Source organism: Bos indicus, chromosome 9 (assembly GCF_029378745.1).
Source record: "Bos indicus isolate NIAB-ARS_2022 breed Sahiwal x Tharparkar chromosome 9, NIAB-ARS_B.indTharparkar_mat_pri_1.0, whole genome shotgun sequence".
In the NCBI taxonomy this organism is placed as follows: domain Eukaryota; kingdom Metazoa; phylum Chordata; class Mammalia; order Artiodactyla; family Bovidae; genus Bos; species Bos indicus.
In genome coordinates, this window is record NC_091768.1 from 60,724,777 (window position 1) to 60,740,876 (window position 16,100).

Sequence of the window (16,100 nt, forward strand, 5' to 3'; positions counted from 1 at the left end):
GAGCCAGAACTTAATAGACTGTTTGGGCCCTTGGCAGCCTTTCACCACTTCCTCCACCTCTACCCAGCCCCAGCGAGTGTGGGGTCACAGTCAAGCTGGTCCTTCTCCAGTAAGGCTGCAGTCTGACCTCAGGAATATATTTAAAAAGAAAAAAAAAACTTGTTAGTGGGACTTGCCTGGCAGTCCAGTGTTTAAGGCTCTGTGCTCCCAATGCAGGGGACCCAGATTCGATCCCTGATCAGGGAACTAGATCCCACATACTGCAATTAAGACCTGGCACAGCCAGATAAATAAAGTAAAAACCAACTTGTTAGAGTAATAGCCTAATATCCATTTTTCAAGATAACCTGCCTGCCTGTGCCTAATGATGGGGGTGAATGGCCTACAGATCCCAGGTGCGCCCTTTGGGAGACGCACAGCGACCTCTCCTGCCGGCTGTGTTGGCTGTGTGCAGTGTGTGGGCTCTCACCTGACGGGCTAGACCGCCTGCGTTCATCTGCTCAGGCTGCCTTAGCAAAGTACAGCTGACCGCTGGGGGCGTCACCCCTTCACAAGCTGGGAAATCCAAGTGTCACTTAGAGTCGGTCATCTGTGTCCATGGTTCCACATCCGCAAATTCATTCAACTCAGGCTCGCGTAAGCCCTGAGGTATTTACTATTGAAAAAAAAAAAAAACTCGCATATAAGTGGACCCACACAGTTCAAACCCATGTTGTTCAAGGGGCAGCTGTGCCATGTCTTAGTTGGTTTAAATAATAGAAATTGATTTTCTCACACTTCTGGCGACTGAAAGTCCAAGATTAGAATGTCAGCAGGGTTGGTTTTTTTCTGAGGCTCTCTCCTTGTAGATGCCTTTTCTGTGTCCCTGTCTCCTCTATTAAGGTTGCCAGCCATATTAGATTAGAGTCCACATACAAGGCTTCATGGGCTCCTTAAAGGCCCCATCTCTAAACACAGTCGTATTCTGAGGTCCTGGGAGATTAGGACTTCGGCATGGACTTGGCAGGACATGACACTACCTGTGGCAGATTGGCAGCACCTTCGTGTTCTCGGTTCCTGTGGCTACTCAGGAAGGCAGAGAAAGAATCTGGGCATTGGAGTCAGTTCAGCCAGGGTTCAAGTCCTGGCTTCAAGTCTGCTCTGTAGCTGAATGGCCTTTGGAAAATGACTAGACTTTCTGAGCCTCTTAGAGTGGCTACAAAGAAGTTCTGGAGCTGTACAGGTTAAAAGAATGTTTTCGAAGCACATGGTACAGCATAGAAGCTAGTTCATATTGTAGTTATGGGAAGTTCATTCAAGTGTTTTAAAGTTCCTAGTGTAAATCATGGCACATGATCCATGTTCAATAAGTGTTTTTTGCTTGACTGATTATAAAACCCCTGGATAAAAAGATTAGCTACTTTTATTTGGGTTGTTTGTTGTCAAGATAGATTGTTTCCGATTTTTCTCTTGTCATGCGTGTCATCAGTTGTTATTGAGAATTTACCAGTGCTGAGGGCTGTTAGATATAAAGATGAATGACACTTGGTGTTTGTTTCCAAAATGTCCTTGGTCTTGGGTAATCTGAGTATATTAAGAATTCCTGGGGATTTCCATGTTTCTCCCTTGTCTTCCCTGCAGGCGACGTAATCTCCTTTATGAGTGAGCTTCAGAGCTTAAAGGTGGACCCCTCCGCAGAGAAGGAGAAGCAGCGGTCGGAAGCCAAGCACATTCTCATGCAGAAGCAGCGAGCTTTAGCAGACCTCTTTAAACACCTGACAAAAACTGGTACAGTTTTCACTGAAAACTCAGTGGAGTATACTCATCTGCTTTTAGGAAGCAAAATAACACGGCTGATTCGGGGAAACTTTGTAGAGACAGTTGCGATAGTGCGAAACATAAGGTGGGAAGCAAGGTTTGGAAATGCCATTCGGAGAGTTGCAGTTGCACGTACGAAAATCCTGTGATGAACCATTTGTGACTCCCAGAGAGGTTCACAGTTTTGCAATGAGGTTTCTCAGAAACCATGCGTTTTATTTTCATCGCCAGTTGTTGTACCGCACATACCCTTCCAGCGTTGCATAGAGAGCAGTGCTTCTCGAAGTAACTCGTATATGAACTACCTGGGGAATCTTGCTGAAGTGCAGAAGCAGATTCTGTTTCACTCAGTGTGGGGCAGGGCCTGAGAGTCCTGGGCGATGCTGTTCCCCAGGACATGACTTTGATTAGCGGTGGCATTGCTAATCCATTCTCTTCAGAGTTTCTTTATTTAAAAACATGCTGTTTATTTCCTAGGTTTGTCATATCGCAAAGGTCTTTCCTGGGCCCGTACAAAAAACCCTCAAGAAATGCTCCATCTTCACCCGTTGGATCTCCAGAGCGCGTTGTCTATAGTCAGCAGCACTCAGGGGGCTGATTCTAGGTTAGTGTTTTTAATTATAAATGGAGCACGGCAGCTAAGCCTCCATGGCCTCGTTTGCCAGAGTAGGGGTAGCAGTACTTCTGGCCCAGTGTTGCCATTAGGATAACATTTTAAAAAGTGCCGGCTCAGGACTGGCAGGTGGTGAGCACCTAGTAAGTGTTAATTTTCTTTTTTAAAAAACTTCCCTCTCCTTCTGCCCTTTTAAAAGGTAAGGAATGAATGTAAAACATTGGAAGGTTGGGCTCTGTTGGGAGCCTGGTGGGGTGAGGAAGACAAGGGACCACTTTGAGCATTTAAAGCAAGTGTTAGTAACTGTTGATTTTCTTCTTTTCATTTCTCTTTCCTCCTCGTGTTCATCTCTCCCATTATTTTTTTGGCCCTTTGATTTTTCCTGAGGTCTGCTCACTTGATTTGAAGGTACAGATGAAAATCTGTAAGAGAATGGTCACATTTTTAGGTGTGCCATATACACAAACCTCTTCTAAGGTCTCATGTTACTGTCACATCCTTTGTGTAAAGGACTGATGAGTACTTGATTCAATGGGTCCTCACAGAAGTAAATCTGATCAGACTCTTGGTTTCTGGTTGTGGCTGAATGGACCAGTTTCTGACTCCTCAGGATCTGGGGTGGAGATAACGGTTTTAATTAATTACGTCATGTTGATTTCTTCTCCAGGTTGCTTACAGAAATCTCGTCTTCATGGGAGGGCTGCCAGAAGTACTTCTATCGCTCTCTCGCACGACACGTCAGGCTTATTGCAGTCCTGGCGGCTCCAGCCAAGGTAGGATGATAGAGCCTTGGGATTGCAGGACCTGGGGACTCCTGTTCATCCAGGGCAGCGTCCTCAGACCTGGTCACATGATCACAGCCCATCACTGGAGGTGACTGAGCTTTTTGCAGTTATCAACCTGAGAATGTAATGTAATCAATGTAATGTTGGGCTTAACCAGAAAGCATTTGATAACAAGTTCTGTTACTCACCGTTTGTTAGCAGGTCCAAATCCTTAAGAAAAATTATGGAAGAAAAACTTCAAATTGAGAATGCCACCCTCAGATTCCCCACCCCACTCCCCCCACCCCCTGGTAAATTGAGAAAACATCACTGATACCCAGTTTTGGTGTTAAACTAGTTCCTGCTCATGGAACATCCGTGGTCTGTGGAAGCATACTTGGAGAAGCCCTGCTCCCAGAGGTGGACGGATGTGTGGCCTCTAGAGGGCAGCACACCCAGCTTGCCCCCTACAGGGCTCCTCCAGGAGTGCAGGAACAGTGGCGTCTGCACCATGCTGCCCCTCAGCACACTCTCCTCTCTCCCTGCCAGGAGGTGGGCGCGGGCCACGTGGAGCGGTGTAAAGGGTTCTCGGCGCATCTGATGAAGGTGCTCATCCGACAGCGGCGCTCCCTGACTGTGCTGACTGAGCAGTGGATCCTCCTCAGGTATTGCTGACTGGCCGCGTTTCTCGGAATGAATCAGGGAGAATTGTGTGCGGCTCACAGTTGCTGCATGAGCTGCTCCCAGTTGTAATGTGAGGTCTGAGGCCCAAAGAGGCAGATGGGGTTGCCTTGGCTCGGCCCCTTACTTTTGATGGTAACACTTCTGCCCCCTGGTGTTGGCAGCACCTCCGGGGGATGAGTTGAAGGCGGAGTCAGACGGGAAAAATGGTCACAGCTAAACCACACCTCGTCTGGAGTGAGGGAGTTCGTGGTTGGCAGTCCATGTGGGCTGAGGGACAGAGTTGCATTCACGGCATTGGGGCATCCCAGTCTTGGCACAGATCAGATGTAAATCGACTTGAGTTTGTTAGGCTTTTTGGATCACAGAGTTGCAGTTTGCTGAACTATACACAGATGCTCCCCAATGGAAATAAATATTTAAAAAGATGACGGCTAGGAAGCCTGTCATCACCTGCTGAGTGGATCCTTGGCTGAGAGATCATATTCTAGACTGTAGTCACTTCAGCTATTTTGTCCCTGCTCACAAGAGTTTATATAGCAAAGTATACAACATTTACTAGATTTTTTATTTTAGAAAATAGTGGCTGAAGTCACTGTGTTGCTGTGACTGTGTTAGGTATGAGAGGCCTGTCAGTGGCAGACGATAAGCAGTGAGTTCCCATTCTGCTACTCTGAAGGTTGTGTTTAAACACAAAAGGCTGTGTTTAAGTACTTTGGAAGGCATATGATCAGACCTTTTACTCCTCTGGGGGAGCATCTCTTCTTGATTATGTGGAAGAGCCCATACTTCATCCAGAAATCAGTGAATTTACTGTTAACAGATGGCTCGGTGACACAGTTGAAGGTGCCATGTGTTTTTCCCCTGGGTTTGTTTCTCTGCGCAGGAACCTCCTCAGTTGTGTGCAAGAGATGGACGGCAGGCTGACAGGGCCGCCCGTCTACCCCGTGGCCTTCCCTCCTCAGGATGGGGTGCAGCAGTGGACAGAGAGGCTACAGCACCTGGCTATGCAGACCCAAGTCCTGCTAGAGCAGCTCTCCTGGCTCCTCCAGTGCTGCCCGGCTGTTGGGCCTGCTCCTGGACACGCCCCCTACCTGGAAGACCCGGAGCGCCTCCAGGGGCTGCTTTCCCCAGCAGCGCGGGACCTAATCCCATCAGACCTGACCTTCCCGTCCCCAGCTCCAGAAACGCAGCTGCCCTCTGGTTGCCTGATGCGGAAACAGGACCCACGTTGGCAACAGTCAACTGTGAGATTAACAGAGATGCTGAAAACCGTTAAAACTGTGAAAGCTGATGTCGACAGAATTAGGCAGCAGTCTTGCGAGGCTCTCTTTCATTCTTGGTGAGTGTGCTCTCTGCTCTGCCTCTGTGTGGGCGCATGGTCACGGTTTAGTGAGGGAAGGAAAGGGTTGTGCTTCAGTCCTCAGTTTTCCAATGACCTGCATAGTGCTTTGTGGTGTATGTCCAGCTGTAAGTCTCTAGATACCCTGAGTTTTAGTGGTTGGAGGGAGGGAACGGTGGGTGTGGATGGGTGGCAGCGCCTTGCTTTCAACATTGTGGCATTTTTGTTGTTGCAGGAAAGATTTTGAAGTTTGCTCTTCTGGGCTGAGTTGCCTATCCAAGGTGTCAGCTCATTTGCAAGGCCTAGAGTCCTTGTTCATTCTTCCAGGGGTTGAGGGTGAGCAAACAGACCCACAAATGGCTTTAGTTGAGAGCATGGAATATGTAAGAAGAGAGATCAATAAAGCCACAGATGACTTCACTACCTGGAAGACACATCTGCTCACCCCAGGCAACCAAGAAGGTGAGGACTGCTTTTCAGTAAGGGAGTAAAAGCCCAGTGTAGGAACGCTGTCTTATAGATTTAAGTCCACATTGTCCTAAAGAAACATTGTTTTGTTCTAGATGTATCTGTTCAGGGTTCTAAGGCTAGAAAGTGTGGTTGGAGCCCATAGCTCTTTTATATATATATATATATATAATTTATCTTTGGTTGTGTTGGGTCTTCCATCTGCGCAGGCTTTTCTCTAGTTGCAGTGAGTGGGCGCTGCTCTTCATTGCCACGTGTGGGCTTCTCACTGTGGTGACTTCTCTTGATGGGAGCACATGCTCTAGGGCAGGTGGACTTCAGTAGTTGTGGCACGTGGGCTCAGTAGCTGGGGCTAGGCTCTAGAGCACAGGCTCAGTAGTTGTGGAGCACGGACTTAGTTGCTCCATAGCATGTGGGATCTTCTGGACCAGGGATTGAACCCATGTCTCCTGCATTGGCAGGCAGACTCTTCACCACTGAGCCACCCGGGAAGCCCAAGCACATAGCTCTTAACTTTTGTTTGAGCACCTTGCCTCTGGGTTGCCATCACATTACTTACTTTATAGCACATGAGTAGGGAGAGGCTCACTGGCTATTCCAGAAAGTTCTCTCTTCGGCTGGAAAGCTGGCAGTTCCTATTTGGATTAAGTTGGTATTTATACACTCCATCTTAACTGTTTTCATATTTTTGGCATTCTTGCAGCAAAATTGTTTTAATACAAGGAAATGACCTTGTAGGTTTATCTATGCCAGGGATGTGTCTCATTCTTTATACCCAGCACAGCTTGACAGTGACTCAGCCTTAGCAGGTGCTTAGCTGGTGGCTGTTTGTTAAAATAACAAATGAGGATTGTTAGTAATTTCCAGAGGCACTGAAACCAATGATTGAGTTTTAAAAATTTGTTCTGCACCATGTTATTTTACTAGGAAACCAAATGCTGGATGAAGGGTTTGTAGAGGATTTTTCAGAGCAAACGGAAACCGCCATCCGGGCCATCCTTTGTGCCATTCAGAATTTAGCAGAAAGAAACAGTAAAAAAACAGAGGAGAGCACTGACCAGGCAAGACCCCAAGAAGAAGATGGTATGTCTAGAACCAGGAAAATACTAGTTTCTTACTTGATTTTTTCATTTGATGATCTGTTTTAAATATCAGGATAAATGTTGGAATAATTATTGGATGAATGGAGAGGAGGAGAGTTTATTCTGTTACTCACCATGTTGTTCTTTTCTGTGAATGAAAGAGACTGCAGGCTTCGAGAGCCTGCAGTTAGGACACCTCACAAAACTCCTGGAGGAGGACTTCTGGGCCGACGTGAGCACGTTGCATGTGCAGAGAATCATTTCTGCTGTCTCTGAGCTGGTGGAGAGGCTGAAATCATCCGGCGAGGATGGTACAGCAGCCAAGCACACGGTAACCAGCGGATCCTTACGAGCTTCTCACTGTCCACGTGGGCTGAGCAGAAGCAGACGGGGTTTCACCTCACTCCACATAGTGTTCCCAAAGCAGGCCTCCTTGGCAGAATCACTAAGAATTTGATCTCTTTGTGCGTGTAGATCTCACTGACAGACTTTGGAAAACTTAGCACTTGCTTGCTAAGGATTACAATTGTCAGTGCAAAAATGATGGCAGTCTAGAGTACCTAGGATTGACGTACCTAGAATTCTTTCATATCCTAGTCACATACTCCTGGGTGTTTGATGTTAATGGTGGATGTTACCACCATAACTAAGGATTACTGGCCGTATCATGCAAACCCCCTTTCCCTTCAGTAAGCCAGGAGAGGATGACATTGTCATCTCCCTAAGTCCAGAGAAACAACTTACTTTATAGAACCTGCGTGTTATTCTGTTGCATTGCTTCCAGTGCAAACTTTGAATCCCAGCAGAATTTGTTTATAAACATACTTTTTGCTAAACAACCTTATTAACTAAATGTTAACAAGTGACTTAAGTCACTAAGAATTTGAAGTGTAGTGTTGTGAGAGTTTGTGTGAACGAGGAGGAAATCCCAGTGAGCACGCGTGGTGTACCTGTGTGTAATTAAAATGCCTGGTTACCCAGAGTAACCTGGTGTGAGCAGGCCTTTCGATCTGTTTTGCCCCAGTTCTTCACCCAGTCCTGCTGCTTGTTGGTGCGCCTGGTGCCCGTGCTGTCCAGGTACTCTGACCTCGTCCTCTTCTTCCTGACCATGTCTTTGGCGACTCACCGTAGCACTGCAAAGCTGCTCTCTGTGCTTGCCCAGATCTTTACAGAGCTTGCCCAGAAGGTAAGGACTGTTTACATGGAGCAGCAGGTACCCAAATATTCCATACCCATCAGTGTTTGGTTTGATGGGCTTTTATTCTGGACCTTCACAAATAGCAGGAGGTGATTTGCCCTCCCTGTGAATTTCTTATGGCTTTGTTTATTCCCCTTTTACTAAGCTTGTTTCTACTAAAGTCTTGGTTTAGTTTCTAGTAAAATCAGGTCTCTACTTCAGTTTCTAGTAAAATCAGGTCCCTCACAGGGGGAGTTCCCTAGACTACAGAGTCCGCCTAAAGGCTGTTGTTTTCTGTTCATACCCTTTTCTCTCTGTCTCCAATTTGAAGTCTTCTGATAACTCTGAGCTAGACCTGTAGGGTAAATGAATCCTTGATGCTATTAAGCCCTGGTGGCTCAGAGGGTAGAGTCTGCCTGCAGTGTGGGAGATCTGAGTTTGATCTCTGGGTCAGGAAGATCCCCTAGAGAAGAAAATGGCAACCCACTCCAGTATTCTTGCCTGGAAAATCCCATGGACAGAGGAGCCTGGCAGGCTACAGTCCATAGGGTTGCAAAGAGTCAACAACTGAGCAACTTCACTTTAATGCTATTAAGTTGTAAGTCATTTATATTTATTCATGAAATGGTAATGGGGTTCTTAAGGTTAAGCGAGGTGGGCATCTTTAATAGGGAAGTCATTCCTTCATTCAGCCATGATCCCAGTACTGTGAAAAGCATCGATACTGTAGAGACTGTAGACCCTACCCTTGGAATTCAGGAGCAGCAGACAGATCTAACAGACTCAGCATGGCATGGTAAGGCCAGTCACAGGGGTATCTGGTTCCAAGATTCAGAGTGAGTGAGTCACTTAGCCTCAGTTTCCTTATGTGTAAAATGAGACTTGCATTTTTGTGAGAACCACCTTCAACTAAGTATATAGTTGTGTTTTTTTTTTTTCTTTTAATATCCCTAATATTTTTAAGATCTTTCCTGAATCTAAATATGGTACAGGTGAGATGCACTTAAAGAAGATAGGAATTTACAAACTGAAGGTGAGGTTTAGGCTTCTTGTAAACAGTCACAAGTTCTTAGTTTTGAGTATCTAAAATACTACAAAGGGATTAAAAAAAAAAAATGGGGAGGCAAGCCCTTGTGTCTAGAGGATAAGTGTGTACCTTTATTGAGATCTGCCCCCTCTCTCTGATGGGCACTGAGCCAGTCTCACATCCCATCACTTCTGGAGGGAACACTGCATGCAGAAGACAGGCAGGACAGTATGCTGAGGGTGCCCCGAGACTTGGGTTGGCTATGATTGTCCACTTGACCATTGCTGTTGTCTGACAGGTTCTAGAATGACTGGCCTGTCAGACCTGTGTGTGTTTACGGACGGGGTTGTGAGGGTAGCAGTGGTTCTGATAAAAGCAGAGTGCTTCGAGCTTAGCGTCTGTCTCAGCTGCAGCAGTAATGTGCCCTGCGGAAGGACATCTGAATCTCCCTCCTTTTATGACTTACTCTGCATGCGTCTAAACATATTTCTTTAAAATAGTGTGAGAAAGTGTTAGGTGCTCAGTTTTGTCTGATGCTGTGTGATCCCATGGACTAGCCCACCAGGCTCCTCTCTCCATAGGATTCTCCAGGCAAGAATACTGGAGTACGTAGCCATTTACCTCACTATTTTAACAAAAATGTATTTTTCAGTCACCTTTCTAAGAATACATGTCCTGAAAGTGAGTTTGCCTTTCCCTTAATTTTTTAAGTCTCTGTACTGTATTCCTGTTCTCTCTGAGGAGTGCTGAGAGAACTTGAAAATAGATTAGATACAGTGCTAAGATAATAGATCTAGGTTGTGAGTAAAGCACTTAATCCATAGAAAGCTGTTTCTGTGTAATTCAGTCACAGTCAGTGTTTGTTGCTCTTGGATCTTGGTCTTGTTGTCAGCTTATTCATAGGACATTCTCATCCTCAGATTGACAAATATCTTGATAGCTTATACTTTTCTCTGGTAGAATTTCTGATTGAGAGCCATTATTTTCTTCTATTTCTTTTTCTAGTCAATTTCATCCCACACACTAGTATTTGATACTTATTTTTAGGCTACCTTCTGACATGAAATAGAGTTTTGTTAACTCTTCACAAGTGTTGCTATATCTCTAGACCATGCCATAGGGTTGCCAAGTGCCTTGGCAGCAGACAGCCCAGGCTGAGAGTGTCAGGTTACCTCAAGGGCGGGGGTGCTTTTTTAAAATTTTTTTGGCGTTATAATTACTTCCCAGCGGTAAAGAACTAGCGGTTCTTAAAAATGCTAGTGGTAAAGAACCTGCCTGCCAGTGCAGGTAGATGTAAGAGACTCAGGTTCGATCCCTGGGTTGGGAAAATCCCCTGGAGGAGGGCATAGCAACCTACTCCAGTATTCGTGCCTGGAGAATCCCATGGACAGAGGAGCCTGGTGGGCTGTGGTCCTTAGGATTGCAAAGAATCAGACTGCAAAGAGTCAGACAGGACTGAAGCAACTTAGCCACACACACACGCACGCACTGTGACTTGATTTGAGGAACATCACAGAAAATTTTCCTTAATGAAAGAAAATGAAATCTCTCACTTACAGCATCTGCTTTCAAGTTGCTGTACCTCAAGGGTACATGTCTTCTCTCTTTCCTCTCTGGCTTACTAATTTGGGAAGTAGATAAAGAAGGACAAAACCCTTTTGGGATTTAGACACCGAGAGGGTTTACTCTCCCTCCCCACCCCTGGTGATTTGCTCCTTAAACACCATCCTAGTATATACCTCATTCAAATTTTTCTATTAGCAGAATGACAGATTACTACATACCAGAGGCTTTCACAGTCAAAACCTCGTATATTAAATCTGACGTCAAGCTTTGAAACGGCATAATAACTTAGCACCAAAGAAGAAAAGAATGTCAAAAAGTCTCCTGTCCTTCCACCAGATATAAAATACTGAGCTTGATAAGAATTTATCATTTATGTAGGGTATTTTTTCCTGTAGCTGAACGGGGAATCACTTCTTTATTGCATTTGTATGTAACGTTCACTCTTTATTTTCAAGGGATTTTGCCTGCCCAAAGAGTTTATGGAAGATTCAGCGGGAGAAGGGGCGACTGAATTCCATGACTACGAGGGAGGAGGGATTGGAGAAGGCGAGGGCATGAAGGATGTGAGTGATCAGATAGAAAATGAAGAACAGGTATGTTTTCATGGCCATGAAATATGTAAATTGGATGCAGAAGCATACACTCCTTTTCCAGTATTTAAATTACACATATAAATGTTTTTGCTATTAGGTTAATGGTTTTCAGACTGATTTAGGTACCTTAAGAATACTGGAGTTTAGGGAGTGGCTATAAATTAAAAGCTTGAAGACAATAGAAAGGATATTTTTTTTTTTTTTTTAGTTCTACCAGGTTATTGCTACCAACCCATGACCCTCCACCCTCATGCACACATGCTCAGTCATGTAACCCCATGGACTGCAGCCTGCCAGGCTCCTCTGTCCATGGACTTTTCCAGGCAAGAATACTGGAGTGGGTTGCCATTTCCTTCTCCAGGGAATAGAAAGGATATTTTGTAGCTCAGTCATTGGTTGTACCTACAATTTGGGAAGGAAATAGTTTTAAAATTTTTTATTTTAAATGGGAACATTTTTGCTGATTTTCTAGAGAACACTTTTGGTAGTAGTTCATTTAAGGACCAAGAGTTTGGCTATTTTAAGTAATGACTACATTAAACAATAGTGCCAGTGTTTGTTATTAATAGGTTTTATTGTTGTATGTCTTTGACATGTTCAGATTTTAAATATCTATATCCTTTTTTAGTTGGAATCAAGAATGCTTTTGAAATGTTTAGATGCTTTGGACTAAGATTCGTGTATTACTTTTTAAAATTCAATCTGATTTGGATTTTTTTTTAAATATTCTTTTTGTCATTTAGTCATTAGATTAATTAACTGTGACTTGAAGAAAGAACAAGTAGTGGAATTTCATTTTATCATCTCTATTCTAAATGTAAATTAGTCCACAAATTTCTATTTAAGGTATGGTCATACCTATTAAAAATAGAGGAACAAACCGATCCAGACTTCCTCTCTTCCTTTGAAGGGAAAATTGGAAAGATATAAAGAAACCAAAAGAATAATGCTCGCATTTATGTGGTTGAGCTCTAATGTACAGTGTGTGTGTCTGTGTCTGTGTGTGTGTATTGGCCTTTCTGTATTTCTCAAATTTAACTTAATTAGCATTAGCACCCAGTACTTTGTTAATGAGGAAAAAAATAAAAGAAACCTAATAGAAAAGTACAAATCCACTGCAAAAAAACATTATTAAGTGGGATAAAAAAACTTTCAGAAGAATTTGGCAGTGTCTAATAAATTTTAAACTCTTTGTGTTCTTTGATCTAGGAATTCCATGTTTTCTCACAGAAATCTCATAAGACCCCAAGATAAATATGTGTACAAGGGAGTGTATTTATATTAAAATGTTTATTACAGCATTATTTACACTGGTGAAAATTGTGAAAGAATCCATATATTCATCAGGAAGGAATTATTTTTAAATGATACTATTTATGCAGAGCAATACTATAAATAAACATAATGAGATAAGTTTTTAAGTATCAACATGGAAATATATCTAGGACATATTTTTTTAACTTTGAAAAAACAGATTGCACAACAGTTTGTAAAGAATGATCCCTTTCTTGTTTAAAAAAATGCTGGAGGCAGGTATTGATACATACTGTATATATTATATTTCTAAGTGTCTGTTGATGTACTTATAGATAAAATGATGTGCTGGAACATCACTAGTGGTAATTTCTTTGGTAATTTTGGAGGATGGGGGTGCCAGGGAAACATACTCTTTCTGTTTGGCTTAGAAATTTTTATATGAGATTGTATTACTTTTGTATCTTAAAAAGGACTTTTAAAATTCAACCATAATGGAAGAGATAGCAATCTGAATCTTTTCCCCAAGATATAATATAGATTGTGTAGGAATATGTAGTCTAAGGAAAAGTGAAGAAAATTGCATTTACTGGGGGAGGGATAAATTAAGAGTTTGGGATTAACAGATACACACTACTATATATAAAACAGAGAAGCAGCAAGGACCTACTGTATAACACAGGTAACTGTATTTAATACCTTGTAATAACTTATAATAGAAAATGATCTGAGGAAGTGTGAATGTATCTGAATCACTTTGCAATACATCTGAACCTAACATAACATTGTAAATCAACTGTACTTCAAATAAAAAGATAAAAAAGAAAGTAGTAGAGGGGGAAATCTACATCACAGTTGGGTAATGCCTATGAGAGATCAAAGTGACCAGATAGATACTAAATTTATATGCAGTATAGTAAGTGAAATTTTTTTTTATCCTACATACAGAATACATAAACTTTTTAAATATGTCTGGATTTTTTAAAAAGTTCACATGAAAGAAACCTCAATAAAAATCTATATTCTCTAACAACGAATGCAAAATAACTAGAAATTAGTTAACAGAAATATTAAAGCAAGTCACAAATCATGTGCCTTTTCTCTGTTGGTTCTTTTTTCTCTCCCCAGAGAAAATTTTATACCATTGACCTTGGCACTTATATATTTATATTCTATTTAGAGCTGAATAAACATTAGTAACAGTATGTTCATTTATGTTATTTAATGCTTTTTTATTTAGGCAGAAGATACATTTCAGAAGGGTCAAGAAAAGGATAAAGAAGATCCTGACTCAAAATCAGACATTAAGGGCGAGGATAATGCCATTGAGATGTCAGAAGACTTTGATGGGAAAATGCATGATGGGGAACTGGAAGAACAAGGTTTGAGATTATCTGCCATTTCATTCTTGCTTTTGAAAAGTGGCTATTTTCTCCAGGAAACCACATGTTCCCAATAAGTAGCCTAGTATATACTCTTGGAGCAAGTTGGTTACTCTGCATGACTGCAGTGGAAGCATCAGCATATGCTGTACGTATGCGAGTGTGTCAGGAGTCTCTAGTTCCTTGTGGAGATTCTGCTCTGAGTACACTGAGACACTGCCTCTGATGTTCCGGCTGCTCCATGTGCCAGATGAGTGACCTGTGGTGTCCTCTAGGGAGAGCGAGGAGATGCACCCTCACCGAGCTTGGCTTGCAGCTCACGTTGAATTGTTCTAGAGAGGCTTTTTTTTTTTTTTAATATATATGTATTTTTTTCTAATTGCAAAATCAGTAGACATTTGTTGTAGATGATTTGGAATAAAAATGCAGAAACCAAATCAATACCATTGTACCTGTCACCCAGATCACTTAATTTTGGAGTATTTCCATTTATTGCATATATATTCACACACACACACAGAGACCATGAATGTTTCTACAGTCTGCTTTTTTCATTTAACTTATGAGTATTACATGTCATTGAAAATTACTTGATAATGATTTCTTTTTTTTTTAATAATAATTTCTTACAGCACATTATCATCTGTCATGTTATTACCATAATTCAACTGTTGCCCTAAATTTCTATCCAAAGCTTAATTTGAAATACAGTGTGTTATTTTAAGTGAATACCTTACAGAAATGATAGCTAACCTCAGAGTAGAAGAAGGTATGCATGCCTAAGTAAGTGTAAGAGTATAACCTTTGTCAAAGCAGACCTTGATCAAAGACAAAGGAAAGAAAAGTCTGGTTATTTGAGCAAGGATAGAAAATTGTGGTTAATTGATCGAGACACATGATTTGAGATGTTAGAATCATTGGCAGAGAACAGGTTGGAGATGGGGAAGAACCTTGGAGGTATTGTAGACCACCCTTGATCATTTCCCAGGTAAGAAACCAAAACCCAGTGAGGTTGCTGGGACCCATAATGAACTCTCCCAGCACCAGAATGAGACATCCTGACAGCTGTTCTACCACCCTCCTTACAGTCCTTTACCATCACACATCCCAGACCTCCTTTCTTCTAGTCTGCAGACACAGTAGGAGTGCTTCAGGACACCTAAAAGCATCTGCCTGTAGGGCGTTCTGTAGAATTGCAGCACATCCCAAGTAGGATCCTGGCCGGGTCCCTGCCTCTCCCACACACACAGGAACAGATTAGTCTGGGGATCTGCCGAACTGAGCTGAGTGCCTTCCCTTTCAGAAGAGGATGATGAAAAATCAGATAGTGAGACTGGAGACCTAGATAAACAGATGGGCGATCTGAATGGTGAGGAAGCTGACAAACTAGATGAGCGGCTTTGGGGTGATGATGACGATGAAGAAGATGAGGAGGAAGACAGTAAGACTGAAGAAACAGGACCAGGAATGGACGAGGTAAGAAGAAGATTCCCCCATCACTTTGTCCCCACGATGAGAGGGGCAGTCATCCTACCCACTACCGCTCCCTGTCATTCATTGCTCTTTCTTTTATGTCTTGGTTTTTCTTCCGTCTCTATTTTTCTGTTTTTTTCCTGCTGTCTAGATTTTTTATTATATTCAGGGCTCAAAGAGTAGCCTGACCTGAGGCATCCCTTGTGTTACGGAGGAGGGAAATTAGAGCACTCGTTGTAGATGCTATATCTCATTCTGCCAGTGGTCACCACACTTGCCCAGCCCTGAGCTTAGGGGACCCCAGGGCTGGGTGTGATGCATCCCACAGCTCAGACACCCCTCCCTGCCCTGCTGTCACTGCTGCCACCTGGGCTGTCCTGCCTGTTCCCTCCAGGATGATAGGTGTGCCCCGTCAGCTGGATGGTTCCATGGGATTGGCCCAGCACATGTCTGGGAGCCGCGTTAGACAGTAAAGTGAAAGCAGTGTTTTAGATTGAGAGTGATGATGATGTGTTTTTTCTTCCTCTGATATTTAGGAAGATTCTGAGCTTGTAGCTAAAGATGACAACTTAGATGCTGGCAAGTCAAACAGAGAGAAAACCCGGCAAGATAAGAAGGAGGAAAAGGAAGAAGCAGAAGCTGATGATGATGGACGAGGCCAAGACAAAATTAATGAACAAATAGATGAGGTAATGAGGATTCAAAACCCACCTGCTCTTCTCACTCAAGGCCAAGGCCACTGCAATGCACAGCTCCCAGGGTGTCTCAGGACGTATTTTTTCCTACTTATCATTTGTTTTCCCACTGCCTCATAAAGGAATGTGTCATAGAGCCTCTTAACTGAACATAAAATATCTAACCACTGGTTACCGATGAGATGA

The 16,100-nt window shown here is 43.0% G+C and overlaps 1 protein-coding gene across 2 annotated transcripts in view; it reads left to right on the top strand.

The window, feature by feature from the left end:
- MDN1 (midasin AAA ATPase 1) overlaps positions 1-16,100 on the top strand; it is a 143,740-nt gene that overhangs the window by 110,168 nt on the left and 17,472 nt on the right. For both annotated transcript variants that reach the window (XM_070796075.1, XM_019967352.2), the window contains exons 75-87: positions 1,621-1,767; positions 2,275-2,401; positions 3,078-3,183; positions 3,724-3,839; positions 4,742-5,197; positions 5,433-5,659; positions 6,593-6,748; positions 6,909-7,078; positions 7,772-7,933; positions 10,973-11,110; positions 13,605-13,746; positions 15,050-15,222; positions 15,756-15,908. In XM_070796075.1, the coding sequence (XP_070652176.1) occupies positions 1,621-1,767; positions 2,275-2,401; positions 3,078-3,183; positions 3,724-3,839; positions 4,742-5,197; positions 5,433-5,659; positions 6,593-6,748; positions 6,909-7,078; positions 7,772-7,933; positions 10,973-11,110; positions 13,605-13,746; positions 15,050-15,222; positions 15,756-15,908 (2,273 nt within the window). The remainder of the gene's footprint in view (positions 1-1,620; positions 1,768-2,274; positions 2,402-3,077; positions 3,184-3,723; positions 3,840-4,741; positions 5,198-5,432; positions 5,660-6,592; positions 6,749-6,908; positions 7,079-7,771; positions 7,934-10,972; positions 11,111-13,604; positions 13,747-15,049; positions 15,223-15,755; positions 15,909-16,100) is intronic.